The 21,756-nt window shown below is 36.5% G+C and overlaps 2 protein-coding genes across 6 annotated transcripts; one reads left to right on the top strand and one right to left on the bottom strand.

Annotated features, from left to right (window-relative positions):
• Positions 1-80: 80 nt before the first annotated feature.
• LOC117163993 (uncharacterized) lies at positions 81-4,286 on the top strand. 3 transcript variants are annotated; one of them, XM_033346771.2, is made up of 11 exons: positions 81-283; positions 426-645; positions 722-988; positions 1,178-1,640; positions 1,735-2,404; positions 2,478-2,825; positions 2,940-3,107; positions 3,168-3,357; positions 3,422-3,575; positions 3,643-3,721; positions 3,793-4,286. In XM_033346771.2, exons 1-11 carry the CDS (start codon positions 89-91, stop codon positions 3,883-3,885), a joined length of 2,847 nt encoding a protein of 948 aa, XP_033202662.2. In that variant the 5' UTR covers positions 81-88; the 3' UTR covers positions 3,886-4,286. The 3 variants fall into 3 exon arrangements, with proteins under 3 accessions (XP_033202662.2, XP_076480614.1, XP_033202664.2); XM_076624499.1 differs by lacking the exon at positions 3,422-3,575; XM_033346773.2 differs by lacking the exons at positions 3,422-3,575; positions 3,643-3,721.
• A 30-nt stretch (positions 4,287-4,316) lies between these two features.
• On the bottom strand, positions 4,317-10,427 carry Haspin (haspin). 3 transcript variants are annotated; one of them, XM_033346769.2, is made up of 10 exons: positions 9,060-10,427; positions 8,778-8,997; positions 6,919-8,656; positions 6,192-6,452; positions 5,979-6,123; positions 5,746-5,919; positions 5,397-5,664; positions 5,039-5,191; positions 4,804-4,946; positions 4,317-4,715 (listed from the first exon to the last, which is right to left on the bottom strand). In XM_033346769.2, the coding sequence occupies exons 1-10, from the start codon at positions 9,287-9,289 to the stop codon at positions 4,469-4,471; spliced, it is 3,579 nt and encodes a 1,192-aa protein (XP_033202660.2). In that variant the 5' UTR covers positions 9,290-10,427; the 3' UTR covers positions 4,317-4,468. The 3 variants fall into 3 exon arrangements, 2 of the variants coding, with proteins under 2 accessions (XP_033202660.2, XP_076480607.1); XM_076624492.1 differs by having other exon boundaries at positions 4,318-4,715; positions 8,778-9,014; positions 9,060-9,192; XR_013060100.1 differs by having other exon boundaries at positions 4,576-4,715; positions 5,047-5,191.
• Positions 10,428-21,756: the final 11,329 nt, after the last annotated feature.

The raw sequence follows: 21,756 nt of genomic DNA, 5'->3' as shown, positions 1-21,756 counted from the left end.
ATATGATTTATATAATATCATAATAATATTATATATATATTTATATAATATATAATATATGCAATACATATGTAATATATAATATATTATGTATAATTATACATACGTATATATATGTAAATATTTTGTATATGTAGTTGAAGACAGTGTAGTTGCATTCAATGTAAAGCAAGATATGACTAATTCAAATGAAATAGAATTTGACGATATTTCTAACACAGTTAATAATAAAAATTTATTAAGTGAAATAGCAAATAATTTAGATTCTTGTGGACTTCAAAAGGTAATACATTTCATTGGCCCAATCTTTTACTTAAAAAAAATAACAACATATTATAATATTTTAATTTTATTTTATTTAACATTATAATTTTATTTTAATGCCATATTATAATTTGTTGAAAACAAATAACAACATTTCATAGGAATACCACAATTATACCATTAAATTAAGTAGAAAAGATGTCATAGATAATATAGAAAAGGAAATCATTGAATATTTTACACATTTTTTAATTAAGTTACGTTCTCTTACACAAAAGTTACAAATATATGTAGAAATCGAACGTCCTGTCATGATTCAACAAACTTATTATTTTTATAAAATTATGAAAGATACACAATCAGCTATCAATGTTTCTCAAGGTAATTTAATCTTTTGGTTTGCGTTTTTACACCTGTATATGTATATGTATATCAGCATATTAATTTTTTTTGCTAGATATAACTTTGAAGAAACAACTAATTTCTGAATTATATAATCAGCATAAAAAAGAAAATAAGAAATATGATTCTTGTATTAAACAGCTTCCTAATGATCTATTACACATACAAAATAAGATAAATGAATTTATTGAAAACATTTTGTATCAGTTATTAAATGAAATATTACATACAGAGGAAACATATTTATATGATGAAAAAATTAATAAAGCGATCGAAATACATTTGAAATCTTGTATCAATAAAATAAATACAGCTTTACAAGGTAATTTTTAAATGTTTAAATTGCATTGTATTATAATTTCAGTTATATTTTATGTATAAAATTATATATTTGTAGTATTCTAATTATTTACTAATAGCAGTATTTCTAAATAATTAATTCCTTCCACGATTATAATAAATATTAACTATATATGCAGTATTGCTTTTTTACACGAAAAATTATGTTAAGGTGCCGGAGATCAACACATACAGATAACTGGAACAATAGAAGAACAACAGAACGAATTAAAAAGAAAAAATTTAGAAATAGCTCAATTGAAAGAAGTAGTGCAACAGCAAAGAGGAGAAGGTATTGGCTTAAATGAAGAAAATATAAAAATTAAAGAACAGTTATCAAAAATAACTACGGCACTTAATAAAAAGGACGATCATGTATTGAAGTTAGAACAACAACTTGAGATACTTAAAAGTGATTTATTTATATATGATAAAGATTGTAATGCATTAAAAAAAGAAAACAAGAATTTAGAAAATATAACAAATAGATTATCAGAAGAATGTTGTGAGAGTAAGAAACAATTAATAATAAAAACTAAACAAATTAAAAATTTATCAGAGCAAGTTCGTGAACTTCTTGAAACTAAAAACCTAAAGACTACTTTAGAAAATAAAATTAAAGAAATAGAGAAAAGGTAATGCTTCTATTTGTTTTATAAAAGAAGAAATATTTTTTATAATATTAATTATTATTTTATATTATCTTTTAATCATTAACATCTTTTGCAGATTGAGTGATTTACAATTTGAAAATTATGAATTAGAAAAGAATATTATTCAATCCAATATGATCATTTCTACAAAAGAAGAAGCTATAACTACCTTGAAAAATAAAATTGATGCAAGTAATAATATTTTGTCACAAAAAATTGGTAAATACAAAAATGCAATGGAACAAAAACATCATGAAATCATAAAATTGGAAGATGAAAATATTTTATTAAATGAAAAACTGAAAGATGTTGAACATAAACTTATAGAAATGAATTTAATAATTGTATCCCTAACTGAACAAAATGATAAAATTAATATCATATATACAATGCAAGAGGATCTTACAAAATTGGACAAATATGAAAAAAAATTGAAGGTTGAACTCAGTAATCTAAGAACACAACTTATAAATGATCAAAATAGTAACAAAAAACTTGATAATAGCTTAGACATATATCTACATGAAAATGAAATATTAGAAAAAAATGTGGAATATTGGAAAAATGAAAACTCTGAATTATTAATTAGACTACATAATGAAGTAATGGAAGAAAATCTAAAAAGCAAATTGTATACTCTTTCCAATCAAATATATGAAAGACTATTAAGTCTTCAAAATCTATCTAATTTAGAAAAAGATTCATCGAATAGTAAATTTATTAAAAAATTACATGATCAGTACATAGTTAGTAGTTTTTGAGATATGTTTTATTTCTTATTAACTATGTATTATATCTATATATCTATTTTATTTTTAGATTCATCAAGATGAAATAATAGAGTTAACTGTAAATAATAGAATAAAAAATTTCAAACTAGAATATAAAGATCAAAAACGAGAAGTAAAAGAAACTGAAATAGAAAAAATCGATGTACAATTGTCGAATAACGTAAATATAAAAGAAGTGCCTGAAAATAATTGTATAACATTTGAGCGATCCAATTCTCCAAATAATTTATTGATGAGGTATAAGATAGAACATATGAAAAGTGAACATAATGAAAACCAAAATGAAATAATGAATAGAGATGGTGAAATAAAGCATCCTAAAGAAATTATTAAACATTTAGTACAAGAAAATGCTGAGCTTCGTGCTATCCTTAAAGTAGCTATTACTTAATATTATTATAGCAAGTATATTATTTCTATTACTACATTATGCTCAACTGTTTTATATTAGATGATACTTTTACTTTAATACTTTTACAATGTTACATAGTCTCAGATGGAAGAATATCAAGACAAAATAATGTTAATGAAAAGAAACTATGACAGTAGTTTAAATGCAGTTTGTGAAAGGCACAAAGCAAACGTTGAAATTTTGCAAAAACAATTTGAAGATGACACGAAGAGTGAAAAAATATTTGACTCAGAAAATTGGTTATTAGTATGTAACTGCACATTCATGTAATGAAACATTTAATTGAGGATAATTACATGCTTTTAGTCATTGAATATGAAAGAATTAATGGGACTACATGAACAGATAACTGTAATTATAAACAACAGCTCTGATGTGATTCATATGGAAAACGAAAATAAATGTTTATATGATAATGCTCAAGAGGAATTTTATGCAACACTAAATGAAGTGGAGAAAAAATTCCAAATTCTACCCACAAATGTACATGAAGAAGGTAATACAAATAATATTTAAAATAAGTAATAAATAATATAACTCCATTGATATATTATTTAAAGAATCAATGTACAAAAGAATAATATCATCAATTTCGAAAGAAAGAAATTCACACATACAAAATCAATGGCAATTTATGCCATTTTTGGGTGATGCTCAAAAGTATCAAACTTTACAAACACAAGATTATAAATCAAATTTGGGACATAACTTTGGGTAAATTGTTAAATATATCACCCTGCATTAAATATCATTAAACTGTACCATAAAAATTATGTTATAGGTACCACAATGGTGAAGAAAAATCTCCAGAATTAGAAAACAAATCTAAGAAAGACAAACAAATTGAAAAAGATTTCACTGTATATTTATTTAAATTTGTTTTTCTTTTTAGTTATATTTATTTTATTCTAATACAAACTTTTATTTTCAGTTTGATCAACAAAGATGGAATTTTATTAATCAGTGTAGTGCATACCATAAATTGAGTAATATATATGAATATACTACATTTCCTACGAATTAATATTATTGAAGTCTTTCAAGATAAATTTCTTTAATTTAAAAAAAAATATTCGTTCTTTTACTTAAATAATAAATTTGTAAAGATTTTTTATAAGATGTTTATTCTGAACTTTAACATTGTAATGACTTCCTTACTATAATTTATTATCTTATAAATTACGTAATTAATGATATACATTTAAGTTAAACACGTAACAAACATATAAACACATATAAAACTAAACGTTTAATATTCAAATGAGAAGTAATTGCAATAAATTTTTATAAAAAATATAAAATCTCATTATTTGTAATAAAAATTTGGTTTATATAGAACAAATGATTTAAAGAGTACATTGTATCTTTTTAGAAACAAATATATTTTTTAATTTGAAATTAAACTATATGTAAAGAATATTTAAATACTGCAATAAAGATTTATTCTTTGAAGGACATGTTACAAACATATAAAAACAATAAAAATATACATTTAATATAATATTATTAAACTTACATATTTTTCTAATATTTATTAACATACAGATATTAAAAAATTTATATTGCTACTCATATTTTACATTTTGCAACTTCTATATTTTTCTTTGTTATACAGAAGTTACTTCGGATTTCAAATTAATACGTAATAAATTAACGATTTTATCACAATTTGTTACAAAGTCAAAGGCACTGTTATATGTCAAAATTTCGTTTTCTAGTTCTTTAAGTTTTGTTATACCATTTTTATGAATTTTTAAGTTTTTCTTTTTATATCTAACTGCTGTGATCATTTTATCTAAAGTATAATGCAGCCATAAAATATTTGTATAGGGTTCAAATGCTTGCCAATTGTTCCTAAAATAATGCGCAAACAATAAATACGCAATTTAATAAGTGAATAATGAAAATTAATATATGGAAATTAATATACTTAAAAACTTACTTAACTTTATCCCTCATCAAACGATATATTTCAAATTGATATTCGCCCTGAGCTGTAAACAGTGTAGGATCTGATGCGAGGTCATTAAATACACTACATCCTTGATATTTGACTCTTGAAAGGGTGAAATCTATAATAGACACCTAAAGGCAGAAATTCAAATATGTTTTTCAATTTAATTTAAAAAGAGAAATCTCACACTTAGCTAGAATTGAAAATTGTCTTTTGTGTATACCTTCACACCTTTACTAACTAGTTCAATGTTTTTTTGCCCAATCTTATAATGTACATAATTTTCATTTGCCGATGATATTAATATATTTCCCCAATGTAAGTCTCTGTGTTCAAATTCAATAGCCTTTTCTGCAACTGCTAATGCTAATGCAGCCTATTAAAAAACATTAAATATAACTATTCAGGTTGATGAGAAATTAAATGTAAGTTGACTTGCTGGTTTAATTATCATATGAGATTAGTTGTATGTATTTAAAAATGAAAGAAAGTCACAATAATTCGTATATGACAATGAAACTTAGAAATGAATGTTAATATACTTAAAATTCTTATAATATTAGGCACATTATAATAATAACCTGTATGAACAAAATATGAGCTTCCTCTGCAGTATTAAATACAAACGCTTCTAAATCTTGACCTCCATGTCCAAGTTCGAGAACAATGTATAATTGATCATCATTAAACATTGATGGACAATCATTATCAGAATGTTTCTCTTCATCATAAATATTCCACAATTCTATAAGTCTTTCTGGATATTTTCCTTTTATACATTTAATATCTTTTACTTCTACAAATCCATCAGTATTGTACCTGGTGTTGAATCTTAAATTGTGTAATTCCCTAAAATTATTTTTATTAAAAGATTAGTATCATAATGAATTTTAATATTCATTATAACTAACAAATTGTAATTATAATTACATTGCAATTACAATTTCTGATAATATCTCATGAAATTTCTTTTGTGGTTCTCCATTTACACAATCACTACCTTCTATAGGAATAATCTTTATAACAGATTTTTTATTTTCTTGCTCATAAAGAAAAACTTCACCATATACACCTTCTCCAATTTTTCGACAGTGTTCCAGGTATCTAAACAAATTATTATATTACTATTCTCTAACAATTTCATTATATATACATATACTTACGAATCAGAAAAGTATGTTGTAAATGGTATATAATCTTTTTGTGAACATCTTTGTAAAATAACTTCTCTAGCTGTTGAAACTACATGTTCTTCAGTAACTTGGATATCATTATTTTGAATGTTACATATAGAAGATTTTTGAGGATCTGTATGCAGATATATGAATATAATGATAAAAACATTATTAAAAATTAAATTTAATGATATGACTTACTATTTAATAATGTAAATCTCTGACTCTTAACAGGAACAATACCATAGACTTCAAGAAATGATGCATCTTCAATAGATTTCACTGTTTTATGAATTGGAACTACACGAACTGATATCCTTTTTGAAACACGTGTGAGATTGGTGGAATCACAAGTTTTACCTTTGTTATTAATCAATTCATATTCTGATTTATTAATTACCTCATTGGTTGTTCGTAATTTTGTATTACTATCATTCTTTTTTATGCAGCTTTGTATAATTCCTACATATATGAAAAATTGAATTAATATCATTATAATATATATTTAGAAAATTGTTATTTATATTACACTTTTAAGACCTACCCATTTACAACATATTTACAAAATAATGTATATTTTGTCTATTTTTTAAATAGAAAAGCATTTTTAGAATGAAAACTTATTTTAAAGTAAGGAATACTTAAAAAATAAAAAATATATAAAAAGTATAAAATATGAAATGAACCATGTATATTATATCATAAAAAACATAAAATATTAATATTTCAGGTTAATGAATTTTACAGTAATATTTTGTTTTGTCAAATAAAGACACAACATTCAAATGTTTGCATAATCATATATGTATTATATTAAATTTTCTCTGTTAACATTCCAACAAAATCAATATAATGTATAATCTATTAAATCAAAAAGTTTTAGTTAAAAAATGTATGAAAAATGTCTTTTTAATCATTGCATAATTACCTTGTGTTTGCATATTTAAAATATCCTGAACACTATATCTCCATTTTTTACCTTTGCCAACAGATAATTTATCCAGATTAAATTTAGTTTGTAAATTGTGCAAAATTGACAAAGATCTTGCCCAAGATTTGCCTGGTTTTAAATAAACAGGTTCTCCAACTACTCTATGAGCATTATTAGTACATTCCTCCGTTATATTTTCTAAAACTGATAATTCCTTTCGTGATATCATTTCTCTTTCAGTGTTTGTCTTTTCTAAATGTATCTGTTTTTTCTTCAGTTCTGTACTATTATCACAATCTTCTGCAATACTAACTAAATCAAGATCCCATTTAGTATATTTTTTTCTTTTTGTAACTCTAATGGAATCTTGCAATTGCTTCAAAACTACATGAGATTCACCACATTTTCTACTACTGTCTACAGAAGAATGGTTTATACTTAATACACTGTCTCTGCTTGACAGAATTTTTCCATCTACATTTGCTATATCATTGTTTTTATCATCAGATGATGAATCTGATTTCGTCAATTTAATTGGCACTGAAGTTGCAGGTAATTCTTCCTGTGACTTATTGAATGTTACTTTTTTATCAGTACTTATATTTGCAGTAGATGTTTTATTTAATTTAACAAAATCAGAGTGCCTCTTATTATTTAATACAGTACTTTTTTCATTTATCACTAAATTATTAATAGATATTTTTACTATATCATTTACTCCAATATCGTTGCCTAATGGAGTTTGAATACTTCCATTGGTATCATCAAATAAAGAACGTGACATATTTGCATCGTTAGAGAATCTTAAGATATGTTTATCTATTTTAACATTTGAAGTTTTATATTCTTCTGTTAATATTGATTTATCTGGTATATTATTTTTTTCAATTATATTTCTTGGAACATTTTGAACCGAATCTCTTTTTGTTAAAAATTCTTTCTGATCACAATTCTCGCTATAACTAAGTTTAATCAATGAATCTACATCTTTATTATCTATATTTTCAAATTGATCGAAATTATACTTACTAAAATTAGATGTGTTTGCTAAATAACTAGATGACTTATGTTCATCTTTATATTTTTTTATTATATTTGTTCCTTTACACAAATCATCACTTATTAGTTTAGATTTTAATAAAATTTCATTATTTTCATTAAATGAGATGTTGCTTGACAATATTGTGGAATCCTTCAATTTTTCAAAATATTTAAGTGGAATTGGTGATAAAGATATTAAATGAGCATTTGATCTAACAGGTTTACCATTAGGTGTACTACTGAATACATTTTCGTATTTTTTTCTAAAATCAAGTGGTGCTATGTATGGATTTGTTCCTAATCGTTCTAGTTTAATAGTACAATGTTTTATTTTTGCTTCATCATGTTTTAAATTATCAATACTGATTCCACTAATTGAATGTTGGTCTAATAATTGATCATTTTCTTTTAGTAAATTATTTTCTATTGTATCTAACTTACTATTCCATTTTGATACAGCAGATCTGTCTAAATTAATAAAACATGGTTTTATCTCCACATTGTTACAAGATTTATCACTTTGTATATTACAAGCTTTATCGCTGTTTTTTACAAAATATTTTTTATTATAATTTTTTTTAGATTGTTTGATATATGAATATTTAAATGGCATTTTACTCGTTTTTATTTTATTCGTCATTTTATTTCTCGTTTTACGTAATTTATATTTTTTATAAGATAAGTCTTCTTGTACCTATTCAATAATATATGGATATTTATTACTAATACTTTTAATATGTGTATATATTAACTTATAATGTAATTTTAATGTAAATTCAACATTATGTAGATATACTTTATAATATCAAACCTACTTTAGATTCTCCATTATTTTTAAACTCAGATACATTTTTCTTAGACATTGTTTTCTTTGTAATATGCACTTTTATCTTTCTGTGTTTTTTAGAAACTGGTTTTGTGTTAAAACTTAATGTTTTATGCAATGAAGATTGGTGATTGTTTATTTCAGATTTACTATCTGAACTAGTTAGTAGTATTGTATCATTATGTGCCTTTGGCATAGGTGGTGGAATTCTATTAAACAAACAATTCTATTAATAATTGTAATATAATAAAGCAATAATAAAATTTCGTACCTTGCATTTTTAATTAGTCTATCAAATGTTGTCTCAAAAGGATCATTATACATAGAATCATTATCAACATCTTTCTCTTTAATTATATTTGAATTATCATTTAATAAAACATGATTTCTGCTCTTCATAATATCTAAAGACGAAATAACCATTTTTGGTACTGGAACTACAGCTCCTTTACATTTTTTTCTTTCATAGGTTCGAATACATTTGTTGACTCGTTGATTCATTTTGAACACCTTTTTATAATTTATTTATTTCTACGTAAAATCAGTTTCTCTTCTTTTCGTTTAAAAAGCACAGAAATTTCACATTTCCATAATAAAAATATATCAGATGATATTACCTACTAAACAATATCATATATTCCGGAACATTTAACATCCCAAAATCAAAGTAAATAAAATAGTAAAGTGAAATGAAAACCAAATCTTTTTACGGTTTTATTATAGTACAGAAAGCGCGTTTTTTAAAATTAAAGATTGTGTATCAATGTTATGGCACTAACAGAGAAGAAACAAGAGTGCTCACGCTTATGATTCTGCTTGTTTCCGGATTAGTGCTACACCATGCGGTCAAGTGCTGAGATTAAATAAAGCTAGCATGTGCAAGAACCTATAAAATTAGAGATCTGCCCTGTTTGGTTGCAGTTTAGCATATACAAGAACCTATGTATTTAAGCTTAAAGTTAGGGATCTGCCCTGTTTAGTTGCACACTAGCATTGACAAGAATTTATCGACAAAATCGTGCAATAGTGAAACTAATTGTATTGTAATATCGAAAAATAAGGATAGAAATTTTTTTCCGATTACTTACAATTTATTAATATTAAACTGAATATACAGATATAAATTGGACAGAGAACGATATTTATTTAACGGAAACTAAATGCAATACTCGTATCTATATCAAATAACTTTACAGTTATTTGATCACTCTCGTCACAACGAATCTAACACACACACACTCTCTCTCTCTAACAACTCTATCAATTCTCACGACTCTACTCTTCGACGACTCGAAACCTCTAACGACTCTACTCTTCGACAACTCGAAACCTCTAACGACTCTACTCTTCGACAACTCGAAACCTCTAACAACTCTACTCTTCAACGACTCAATTAGCTCTGACTCTCGCAACACACTCGCTTTTCGACTCGCATACTCTGACCTCTCGGTCGTCCGCCCTTGAAACACGAAACCGTCCTTCTGCTCTAACGTTGTTTCTTGTTTTTCTCATATCTCTGTAAGAACTAGGTGACTTTAGTCACATAGGCGCTCTTAAATGTAAACGAACCACAGAAGGACGACGTACACGGTTTTTTCTATTTTCAACCGATCTCTAATTCAAATCTATTCTACGATATTACAGTATGTTGCCTAAAAAAAAGAAATTGATTGTTTATTATATCTCCTTTAGAGAAACGATAATGATTCAGTGGAATTTAGATTTAACATTAATCCTCAGTACTTGGCATGTCAATTGTACTAGCGTGAATATTTTTTCATCGTCGCATGGAACCACATATTCTTTTTTCTTAGTACATACGATGGTGTTTGTTGAGACGGCCTTGCATATGTCACGTAAACCTAAGGGTTGGTTGATGTGAGGCGGATGAAAAGAGAGTGAGAGTTGTGCGTTTCGTCCCGGGACTACCGGTGGACTCGTCAGTAAGGCTATGCCCGGTAGTCCCTGCCTTAGACGTAGAGGGAGTCTCGCTAGGTGCGGTATTTATATCAATCGCTCGTATATTCGACCGCTAGCGAGTTAGACAGACAGACTCGTTGTCGTCGTAGCCCTCTAGTGTTGGCGGTTGGTACCCGCGGATCGCCCGGGAGGTGTTGCGCCGCGTTGATGCCTCGACCTGTCGGCGTCCTGTTGATACTGATCCGCCACACAGCCTCTCCCTAGCGCTATAGCGTGACCCCAAAGCTATATAGCGCGATACAAGTTAGAGGGAATGGCTCGTCGTCGATGATGGAAGGCTGATCGTCGTGGGGACGAGGTGGTTGTCGCCTCCTCTGACGTGCTGCTGGAGGTGACGCCCATGAACTATTGCAATGGCTACATCACTTCCTGGCTTGGTCGTCGTCGGTGGTTGGCTCCTTTCCTGACTCCTTCTCCAAAGGTGCGTGTTCGTTGTCGGTGGTCACCAATGAGGCGGATGAAAAGAGGCGGAGAAAGATCCGCCACAGATGAAATAAAATAGCTGAGTCGTAACACAACTATTGTCTTTATTTCATAGCACAGGTTTACACTGATCGGAGAGATGTTCACTATTCTATAGTTTTGTCTATTTCTGTTCAGGTGTTCTCGTCTCATTACGGAGGAAAGCTCGGTGTGGGTGTGCCCCCGCGCGAAAAAAGAAGTCGAAAATATAGAATAAAAAATTTTTTTTTTAATTTTTCCATCGAGACAACGATCTACAGTGAGATCCGTTATAACGAGGCGTGATAAAGTGCACGCGTACCGAGCGAAAACTCAAAGTCGATTTTCTCGAAAACAAAGCCTCAAATGAAAAAATTTTTATTCTATATTTTCGACTTCCTTTTTCGCGTAGAATCACCCCCTTTCCGCTTGTACCACTGTGGCGGCACGGGCCACGGAACTTTTCAACGGCTCCGGATACAAAGCGCGACGCCGCCAAAGCGCAACACCGACGTGCCCAACGTATCATCGATATCTTCACACTCTTTCCGCCGAATTCTCGGAAGAGCATACACGTGCCAGCACAGGCGGCACATCTAATGAATGCACGCTAGTGGGGATATCGATGGGCTACGAAGGGAAGGATCTGCGCGATCCAAAACAAAAGCAGAGTCAGTCTGTCTTGCGCCATTAAATGTGTAACTCCTCGGTCCTATTTGATAGCAACGCGTCGAACGACATCTCGGTGTCTATCGTTATTTGTTAGTTGTTACCTGTTGTCTGTTAAGTGTAATTGTTGATTATTAATTGTTAACTCTGATTGTTGATTAGTTCTAATAAACTGTTGTTCGTAAAAACACCAAGAGTAGTTCCTTACGCACCTATCACTATACCACCTCAAATTGGTGACTACCGACGTGATTTGACGTAATATTTAGTGAAAGAGGTGACAGTGATAGTGCTATCGTTTTAACCACCGATTTTGAGTGCACCGCGACGATGGAAGGTAATACACAGGGAACCATAGCCAGCCAGGTGATCAGCATGTCTCCACTGCTGCCCACGAACACGGCGGCATGGTTTGCCCTTCTGGAGAGACAATTCGAGGCAGCGCGAATTACGGAAGACACCATTAAGTATGTGACGCTGGCAAAATGCCTCAACGATCAACAGCTCCAAGACGTCGAAGACCTAATGACGAACCCTCCAGACATCGGACGCTACGAAAAATTAAAACATGCGCTCATTCGCAAATTATCCGATACGGACGCGACCCGGATAAAGAAGTTGGTGGAAAGCGAGGAGATGAGAGATAGAAAACCATCCCAGTTTTATCAACACCTAAAAAAACTCTCCAGCCCCTCCACGCCCGATGATTTTACCCTCCACAGAGGAACCGATTACCCGCCCGCATCAGGCGTATCCTCGCGGCAGTCGACGATTCGAACCCAGAAAGGTTATTGCGGCAGGCGGACCTGATCGCTGAAGAATTCAGGGAGGATTTTCAGCGCACCGCCCGGGTAACGGCAGTAATGGACCCACCAGCGCAAAACGCTGGAGCATACGAACCAATGGCCGCCGCAATCAACGTGTTGAGCGAGCAAATATCACAGTTGCAGGCACAGATGAACGCGTTGAGCATGATTAATCATCGTCGACCACGATCACGATCACGCTCGCGTTCGCGATACCACCGACGTTCGCGCTCGCGAGATCGGCCACGGCAAGACGGTCTGTGCTTCTATCATGCAAAGTTCGGAGAACGCGCGAGGAGCTGTCGTTTCCCATGCACGTGGAAGTCGGGAAACGAGACCAGCCGTCCGTAGACGCGGCAGACGACGACGGCCTGAGATCCCGCCGCATCTTCGTTACGGACAAGGGAACGAAGATTTCTTTCCTCGTAGACACTGGCGCCGACATCAGCGTATACCCCCGCAGCAAAATTCATAGGCACGTCAAGAAAAACGCGTACGAACTATTCGCGGCCAACGGGACGCGCATCGCAACGTATGGTACCACTGCGATTGGCCTTAACCTGTCCCTTAGACGAGCCTTCAAGTGGAACTTCGTAATTGCTGACGTTCAAACGCCTATCATAGGCGTAGATTTTTTAAGCCATTATGGGTTGCTCGTGGACCCGCGAAACAAACGACTCCTCGACACGACAACCCAATTATCAACAAGGGGATATGCTGCCACGACGGAAGAAATATCCATCAAAACCGTAATCGGCGAATCGGTCTACCATCGACTTTTGGCGGAGTTTCCGGATCTAACTCGTCCACCGGCCTTCGGACGAGAGAAAATCCGACACAGTGTGGTACACCATATTGAAACCACACCCGGGCCACCCGTCTACAGTAAACCTCGACGTCTCGCACCGGATCGTCTCAAGCAAGTCAAGGCGGATTTCGCAACAATGATCGAGCAAGCAGTGATGCGGCCATCGAAGAGTCCATGGGCATCACCCCTGCATGTCGTCCAAAAGAAGGACGGAAGTCTACGACCATGCGGCGACTATCGTGCGTTAAACGCTTGCACCATACCCGACAGGTACTCCCCACCACATATCGAAGATTTCGCGCAACATCTGTACGGTAAGCGTGTCTACTCAAAAATCGACCTTGTCCGCGCTTACCACCAAATCCCGATCGCGCCAGAAGACGTTAAGAAAACCGCGATCACGACACCTTTCGGACTTTTCGAAGCAACCAACATGATGTTTGGGCTTCGAAACGCCGCGCAAACGTGTCAAAGATTCGTTGACGAAATTACCCGTGGTCTAGACTTCGTGTTCGCTTACATAGACGATTTCTTAATCGCATCCGAAAACGAAGAACAACATCGCGAACACCTTCGGATTTTGTTTGAACGCTTAAACGAGTATGGCGTAGTCATCAACCCAGTAAAGTGCGAATTCGGTGTGAACGAAATCACATTCTTGGGACACACCGTAAACGCCGACGGGATAATGCCGCTAGCCGAACGCGTTGACGCTATTGTAGAAGTACCGCTCCCCGGGACCGTTAAAGCACTACGCAGGTACCTCGGTATGATTAATTTCTACCGACGTTTCATACCGGGGGCCGCAAAAATTTTTCAACCCCTAAACGACCTATTAAAAGGAGGAAAAAAGGGCAACGCGCCCATCAAATGGACAGAGCAATCCGAAGCCAGCTTCCGCGAGTCGAAACGCGCCCTCGCTAACGCCACGATGTTAGCGCATCCGATACCTGGCGCACCTGTTAGCCTTGCGGTAGACGCATCCGACTATGCAATAGGAGCGGTCCTCCAGCAACGCGTCAACGACTCTTGGCAGCCGTTAGGTTTCCTTACCAAACCGTTGAACTCCGCGCAGCGAAAGTACAGCGCGTACGACCGCGAATTACTCGCTATGTACACTGTGGTAAAGCGATTTCGACACGCCATTGAAGGGAGAAATTTTACAATTTACACCGATCACAAACCCCTTACATATGCGTTCAACTAAGATCCTGATAAGTGTTCGCCGCGACAATTCCGGCAACTAGATTATATCGGACAATTCACCACCGACATAAGATATATCAAGGGGTTAGACAATAACGTTGCCGACGCTCTGTCACGCATCGAAGCGATAGGAAAGTCTGTGGACCATCGAGCTCTCGCCGCCGCGCAAGAAGCCGACAAAGAACTAAGCAACATCGTCAACTCCGGTACATCCGCGCTACGGTTAAAGAAAATACGTTTCCCCGATCACGACGTAGAAATATATTGCGACGTATCGGGTGACTTTGTACGACCGTACGTACCGAAATCCTTGCGGCGCGACGTATTTAATTTGCTCCATGGACTTTCCCATCCAGGGATACGTGCCACTCAAAACCTGGTGACGACGCGTTTCGTCTGGCCGTCCATAAACAAGGACGCCCGAAATTGGACACGACAATGTATCCCGTGTCAACAATGTAAAGTCACCAGGCACGTATCCTCACCCGTCGGAACATTCGGAGAATTAGCGGGCCGTTTCGAACACTTACACATAGACATTATCGTGATGCCATATTCAAAAGGCTACCGATATTGTCTAACGTGTATCGACCGTTATTCGCGTTGGCCTGAAGCCATTCCCATCGCCGACATGGAGGCGGCAACCGTCGCTTCGGCTCTCCTTTCCACGTGGATATCTCGTTTCGGCGTGCCTTTAAGAATAACAACTGATCAAGGACGCCAGTTCGAGTCGAACCTATTTAACGAACTATGCCGGTTGCTCGGCATCAGACATTTGCGCACGACAGCCTATCACCCCGCGTCCAACGGGATGGTAGAGCGCCTCCACCGACAACTAAAAGCAGCAATCAAATGCCACGATACGAGCAACTGGGTGGATATCTTGCCGATAGTTCTATTAGGCATACGAACAGCTATGAAAGAGGACCTAAACGCGACGGCAGCCGAAATGGTTTATGGCACCGGCATACGATTGCCGGCAGAATTTTTTGTACCGACGAAACAACAGGCCAATTCGGAATTCGCAAGTCGCCTAAAAGACCGAATAGGAAAAATCAGGCCTCATCCAATTACGCGACACGGCGAAAAGAGAACCTTCGTGTTCCGCGACCTCGAAACATCGCCTTACGTATTTCTGCGTCGCGACGCCATCGGAGACCCCTTACAACCACCCTACGACGGGCCGTATCAGGTTATAGAGCGGGAAAAAAAGACCTTCACCATTAAAATAAACAATAAAAACGTAATAGTGTCCATAGACCGATTGAAACCCGCATTTCTTTTTAACGACAATATTGAACACCATAGCACGGAAAAGCGCAATGTAACAATACCGCCCGGTGCCCGAAACGAACAAAGCGAAGGGGACTCAAGAGTTCATCGCACCACACGCGCGGGCAGCAGAGTTCGATTTCCTGATCGGTTTCAGGCGGGTCTCGGATAGGCGTTAGGAGCCGGCGAACGTACACCCTTGCCTGTAACATTTATATATTTTTCATTTATATAGCGTTATCACTGGTAAGGGGGTACTGTGGCGGCACGGGCCACGGAACTTTTCAACGGCTCCGGATACAAAGCGCGACGCCGCCAAAGCGCAACACCGACGTGCCCAACGTATCATCGATATCTTCACACTCTTTCCGCCGAATTCTCGGAAGAGCATACACGTGCCAGCACAGGCGGCACATCTAATGAATGCACGCTAGTGGGGATATCGATGGGCTACGAAGGGAAGGATCTGCGCGATCCAAAACAAAAGCAGAGTCAGTCTGTCTTGCGCCATTAAATGTGTAACTCCTCGGTCCTATTTGATAGCAACGCGTCGAACGACATCCCGGTGTCTATCGTTATTTGTTAGTTGTTACCTGTTGTCTGTTAAGTGTAATTGTTGATTATTAATTGTTAACTCTGATTGTTGATTAGTTCTAATAAACTGTTGTTCGTAAAAACACCAAGAGTAGTTCCTTACGCACCTATCACTATACCACCTCACCACCAGTTACCAACCACCCTGTATATCACACTACATTGTATTATTAATTATTAAATTAAATTATTAATGTTAAAGTATATGCGTCATATCTTTAAGAAAAATTAGAATTTAATTATCAAAAACTACGTTCCAATGTGCTTGCATAGAGAACTGCATTATCCGCCACAAATTGCAGTGTTGTATCGTTTACGCGTAATTCGTGTCAAACTCTGCCGTGCAGAGAAACAGCCTCGCACAAAATTCAACCTTGCCTAAGAGGTTAATGTAATAGATGTAGTATCGTGGAAAGAAGAGCCTGTGGCACTCGATAACAAATACCACCATTCGACACTAACTAGTGTCTGACGACGGTAGCCCAGTGGTTAGCGCCTTAGGTTGCGAACCTTCGGAACCCAGGTTTGAATCCCGGAGACCGATTTTTCTTCCACGATACAAGAAATGAGAAGAAGAGCGGCTGTATCCAGCAGCGACATCTCCAGCGCTAAGCGCCGTAAGAACTGCCTCGCCCCCAGCGATCACATCACAAAACCGATTCAGCTTGCTAAAATCAGAACCACATCCACAGTCACAGCCGGGACCAGCAAACTACCCAACATCAAATTCAACGCTAGAGCAAATAAAACAAAAGAACCAAATACCTACGTGGCAAAATGGGAAAACACAGTCCCACCACATCGCCAAAGCAATCAACACCGCAGGGGCGACAGGCCTCATCGTACAACCCTGGAGGACCAGCACCACCAGCAACACCACGGGGGGGGGCGGTTATGCGATGGACACCCCACCAGATACACCGCGGAGGAGCGTACGAAGGCCCTTGGGTCTTGTAACGTTATGTTGATAGGCGGCAGTTTGTATTCCCCCCTTGTATTGGGTGGGGCCTCCGTACGCTCCTCCGCGGTGTATCTGGTGGGGTGTCCGTCAGGTGCCCGGCCCCTCCGTGGTGATGCTGGTGGCGCTGGGCCTCCTGGGTCGTACGATGAGGCCTGTCGTCCCCTGCGGTGTTGATTGCTTTTGTGGTGTGGTGGGACTGTGTTTTCCCATTTTGCCACGTAGTATTTGGTTTTTTTGTTTTATTTGCTCTAGCGTTGAGTTTGATGTTGGGTAGTTTGCTGGTCCCGGCTGTGACCGTGGATGTGATTCTGATTCTAGCAAGCTGAATCAAGTTTTGTGTTGTGATCGCTGGGGCCGAGGCAGTTCTTACGGCGCTTAGCGCTGTAGATGTCGCTGCTGGGTACGGCCGCTCTTATTTCTTCTTATTTCTTCTGTATCGTAGAAGAAAAATCGGTCGCCGGGATTCAAACCTGGGATCCGAAGGTTTGCAATCTGAGACGCTAACCACTGGGCTACCGTCGTCAGACACTAGTTAGTGTCGAATGGTGGTATTTGTTATCGAGTGCCACAGGCTCTTCTTTCCACGATACTACATCTATTACATTAACCTCTTAGGTAAGGTTGAATTTTGTGCGAGGCTGTTTCTCTGTACGGCAGAGTTTGACGCGAATTACGCGTAAACGATACAACACTGCAATTTGTGGCGGATAATGCTGTTCTCTACGCAAGCACATTGGAACGAAGTTCTTGATAATTAAATTATAATTCATCTTAAAGATATGACGCATATACTTTAACTTCAATAATTTAATTTAATAATTAATAATACAATGTAGTGTGATATACAGGGTGGTTGGTAACTGGTGGTACAAGCGGAAAAGGGGTGATTCTACGCGAAAAGGGAAGTCGATAATATAGAATAAAAACTTGTTTTTTAATTTTTCCATCGAGACAACGATCTACAGTGAGATCCGTTATAACGAGGCGTGATAAAGTGCACGCGTACCGAGCGAAAATTCAAAGTCGATTTTCTCGAAAACAAAGCCTCAAACGAAAAAATTTTTATTCTATATTTTCGACTTCCTTTTTCGCGTAGAATCACCCCCTTTCCTCTTGTACCACCAGTTACCAACCACCCTGTATATCACACTACATTGTATTATTAATTATTAAATTAAATTATTAAAGTTAAAGTATATGCGTCATATCTTTAAGAAAAATTAGAATTTAATTATCAAAAACTTCGTTCCAATGTGCTTGCATAGAGAACAGCATTATCCGCCACAAATTGCAGTGTTGTATCGTTTACGCGTAATTCGCGTCAAACTCTGCCGTGCAGAGAAACAGCCTCGCACAAAATTCAACCTTACCTAAGAGGTTAATGTAATAGATGTAGTATCGTGGAAAGAAGAGCCTGTGGCACTCGATAACAAATACCACCATTCGACACTAACTAGTGTCTGACGACGGTAGCCCAGTGGTTAGCGCCTTAGGTTGCGAACCTTCGGAACCCAGGTTTGAATCCCGGAGACCGATTTTTCTTCCACGATACAAGAAATGAGAAGAAGAGCGGCTGTATCCAGCAGCGACATCTCCAGCGCAAAGCGCCGTAAGAACTGCCTCGCCCCCAGCGATCACATCACAAAACCGATTCAGCTTGCTAAAATCAGAACCACATCCACAGTCTCAGCCGGGACCAGCAAACTACCCAACATCAAATTCAACGCTAGAGCAAATAAAACAAAAGAACCAAATACCTACGTGGCAAAATGGGAAAACACAGTCCCACCACATCGCCAAAGCAATCAACACCGCAGGGGCAACAGGCCTCATCGTACAACCCTGGAGGACCAGCACCACCAGCAACTTGTCTTGTAACGTTATGTTGATAGGCGGCAGTTTGTATTCCCCCCTTGTAGTGGGTGTAGTAACGCGTGCCTCGTTATAACGGATCTCACTGTATATCTTTGTCTGATAGAAAAATTAAAAAAAAAAAATTTTTATTCTATATTTTCGACTTCCTTTTTCGCGTAGAATCAACCCCTTTCCGCTTGTACCACCAGTTACCAACCACCCTGTATTTTAAAGCACGGTACGACACACAGACCCACGTTACAAATTTCACACTCAGAGCGCAGTAGTGTTGTTGAGAATTGTGGATCTTTGAGGCCGAAATAATGTTATAGAAGCACTAAATTTATACTGAGGATTAATATTAAAACAATGATATATTTATTTCATGGACGATTCCTTATATATTCATCGATACACATTTGCACGCGTCTCAGCACTTTCTTCTATACCCGACTGTAAACCGACTCTTCGACGACCCTTAACCGACTGAGGAGTTTACATTCATTTGTTTTCGAGACGCTTCGGACACACATACTTCCACACACTGATATTCACATACAAGTATCTCTACTACGCACTTAACCTAGTCCAGCACAGAAAATTATACATATCTCAACAAGTGTTTTTCAAATCGCTCTTCGTTTCTGAAACTACATTTTGAGGTTGACGATCCTAAAAAAATTTAAGGGTACGGATCGGCATGTTAAGAAGAGATAAAAGATGAAGAAGATTTAACCCTTGAACTGTAGAGGTGGATATTTCATGTTCAAGTTATTTTGACCGAATTGAGTTTCTTGCAAGGGAGCAGGTAGAAAACCTTCCCAGCCCCCTGCCTAAAAAAATTATTTGATAAAAGTTTTATGATAACCTTAATCCAAAACATTTGAAGATATCATACGAATTTTTTTGGAATCTTTGCTTATTATTATTATCGGTGGGATGTGTTGTTGCATTTTGGATTTAGTAATAATAATCTTATCAGTAGAAGACACAGGTTTTCTACCATTTGGCTATGAGCGCTGTCGTTCGTCACTTTCTTTTCTCCACTTGCCGCACTTTCTCTGAAGCATTGTTTTACACATCCGTTTAGCTCGGCTACTTGGGCAGAACTGTTAACGATATGAGCTGGGGCCTTTTCTTTTGGATCCGTATCTATCTGTAGCGGTACTCGACAGTGAGCTTTCCAACGGTTTCTGTCCAGTGGCTCACTACACAAAGACTCTATTCTTCGGATAAGATTCTTCGGGCACTGATGCTCAAGAGGAGATACACCCACATGAGAGTATAGGACCCGGGAGAGGACTCGAGCGAGCAGGCGGCCCTAAACGACCTAGGAACCGCCAAACTGGGAGACATGGAGAAGCCGCCGCGACCTCCCGCTCACCTACAGTATGATCCAGGTGCTCACGGGACACGGCGTATTCGGCGAGTACCTGATGAAAATCGGACGGACATCTGTCACCACTATGGAGAGGGCAGTGACACGGTGCAGCACACACTGGAGTTTTGTCCGGCGTGGGAGCTGTCCCGCTACACTCTGCGGCACGTCATAGGCGAAAGACTGGCCCCTTCAGCGATCGTAAAAGCGATGCTGAACGGGCCACAGAAATATGAGGCTGTCTGCCTCTTCTGCGAGCGAGTTATGCTCGCAAAGGAGCGAGCAGAAAGGGAGAGAAAGAGAAACTCTCACTCTTGTAGGATAACGCGATGGAAGTGGATGGCGGTCAGGCGGCCTAGAGCCACTTCGTCGCCGTCCCAATGGACCGCGACTAGAAGAGGGAATAGCGCTAGGGGCAATCCCTAACGCCAAATTCAACAGTCAGGGAATTGTTAGGACTGGCTCGAACATGAGGTCGCGGGAAGAGGGTGCAAAGGAAGATAATTCATAAAAGGTTCCTGGAGCACTCTTGTCATACGCGTAGGATGGTCATCGTAGAGTTTTAGTCGGTAAGAGTCCGACACTACTCTGCTGTTACCGATTATTAGCAGCAACGGAGTGTCCATGAAGATTTCTCCACGTGCAAAAAAAAAAGGTAAAATTAGGGGAAATGTGGGTTTTCCCATGTTTCTCAGGATTCCTCTAGCAAGCGACCAGTGGTGGGGCGATTATCGCCGAACAAGAGTTTTCGATTTTCTCCAATATATTTTATCGCCTCGTACAACACGTCTTAACACACAGAATACACTTGGTCAATTAACACGTGGTCGACTTCTAAGACAAAAAAGCGTCGTTAGAAGTCGTACCAACTTTGGCGATCATGCCAACCTAACATTTTTCAACAGAAATCGGCAGGTATGCAGAAAAATACAAGGAAAGAACGGCAACACATCCAAACCAGCTGGCTGCTGAAGCGAGCAAAAGTCTCATAGAAACAGA

This window comes from Bombus vancouverensis, chromosome 2 (genome assembly GCF_051014615.1).
Source record: "Bombus vancouverensis nearcticus chromosome 2, iyBomVanc1_principal, whole genome shotgun sequence".
Classification (NCBI taxonomy): Eukaryota; Metazoa; Arthropoda; class Insecta; order Hymenoptera; family Apidae; genus Bombus; species Bombus vancouverensis.
This window is presented reverse-complemented; position numbering and strand designations above follow the sequence as displayed.

What these genes read in the sequence shown, in the direction of transcription:
- Haspin (XM_033346769.2), bottom strand. Translation starts at nt 9,289, where the DNA reads ATGAATCAACGAGTCAACAAATGTATTCGAACCTATGAAAGAAAAAAA. An exon ending in AAAATAATGGAGAATCTAAA is followed by an intron (nt 8,657 to 8,777) that starts GTAGGTTTGATA and finishes ATTATTGAATAG; the next exon opens with GTACAAGAAGACTTATCTTA. An exon ending in TAGTTAGTAAAGGTGTGAAG is followed by an intron (nt 4,947 to 5,038) that starts GTATACACAAAA and finishes TTCTGCCTTTAG; the next exon opens with GTGTCTATTATAGATTTCAC.
- LOC117163993 (XM_033346771.2), top strand. Translation starts at nt 89, where the DNA reads ATGTATAATTATACATACGTATATATATGTAAATATTTTGTATATGTA. An exon ending in ATTCTTGTGGACTTCAAAAG is followed by an intron (nt 284 to 425) that starts GTAATACATTTC and finishes AACATTTCATAG; the next exon opens with GAATACCACAATTATACCAT. An exon ending in AAATTGAAAAAGATTTCACT is followed by an intron (nt 3,722 to 3,792) that starts GTATATTTATTT and finishes TTTTATTTTCAG; the next exon opens with TTTGATCAACAAAGATGGAA.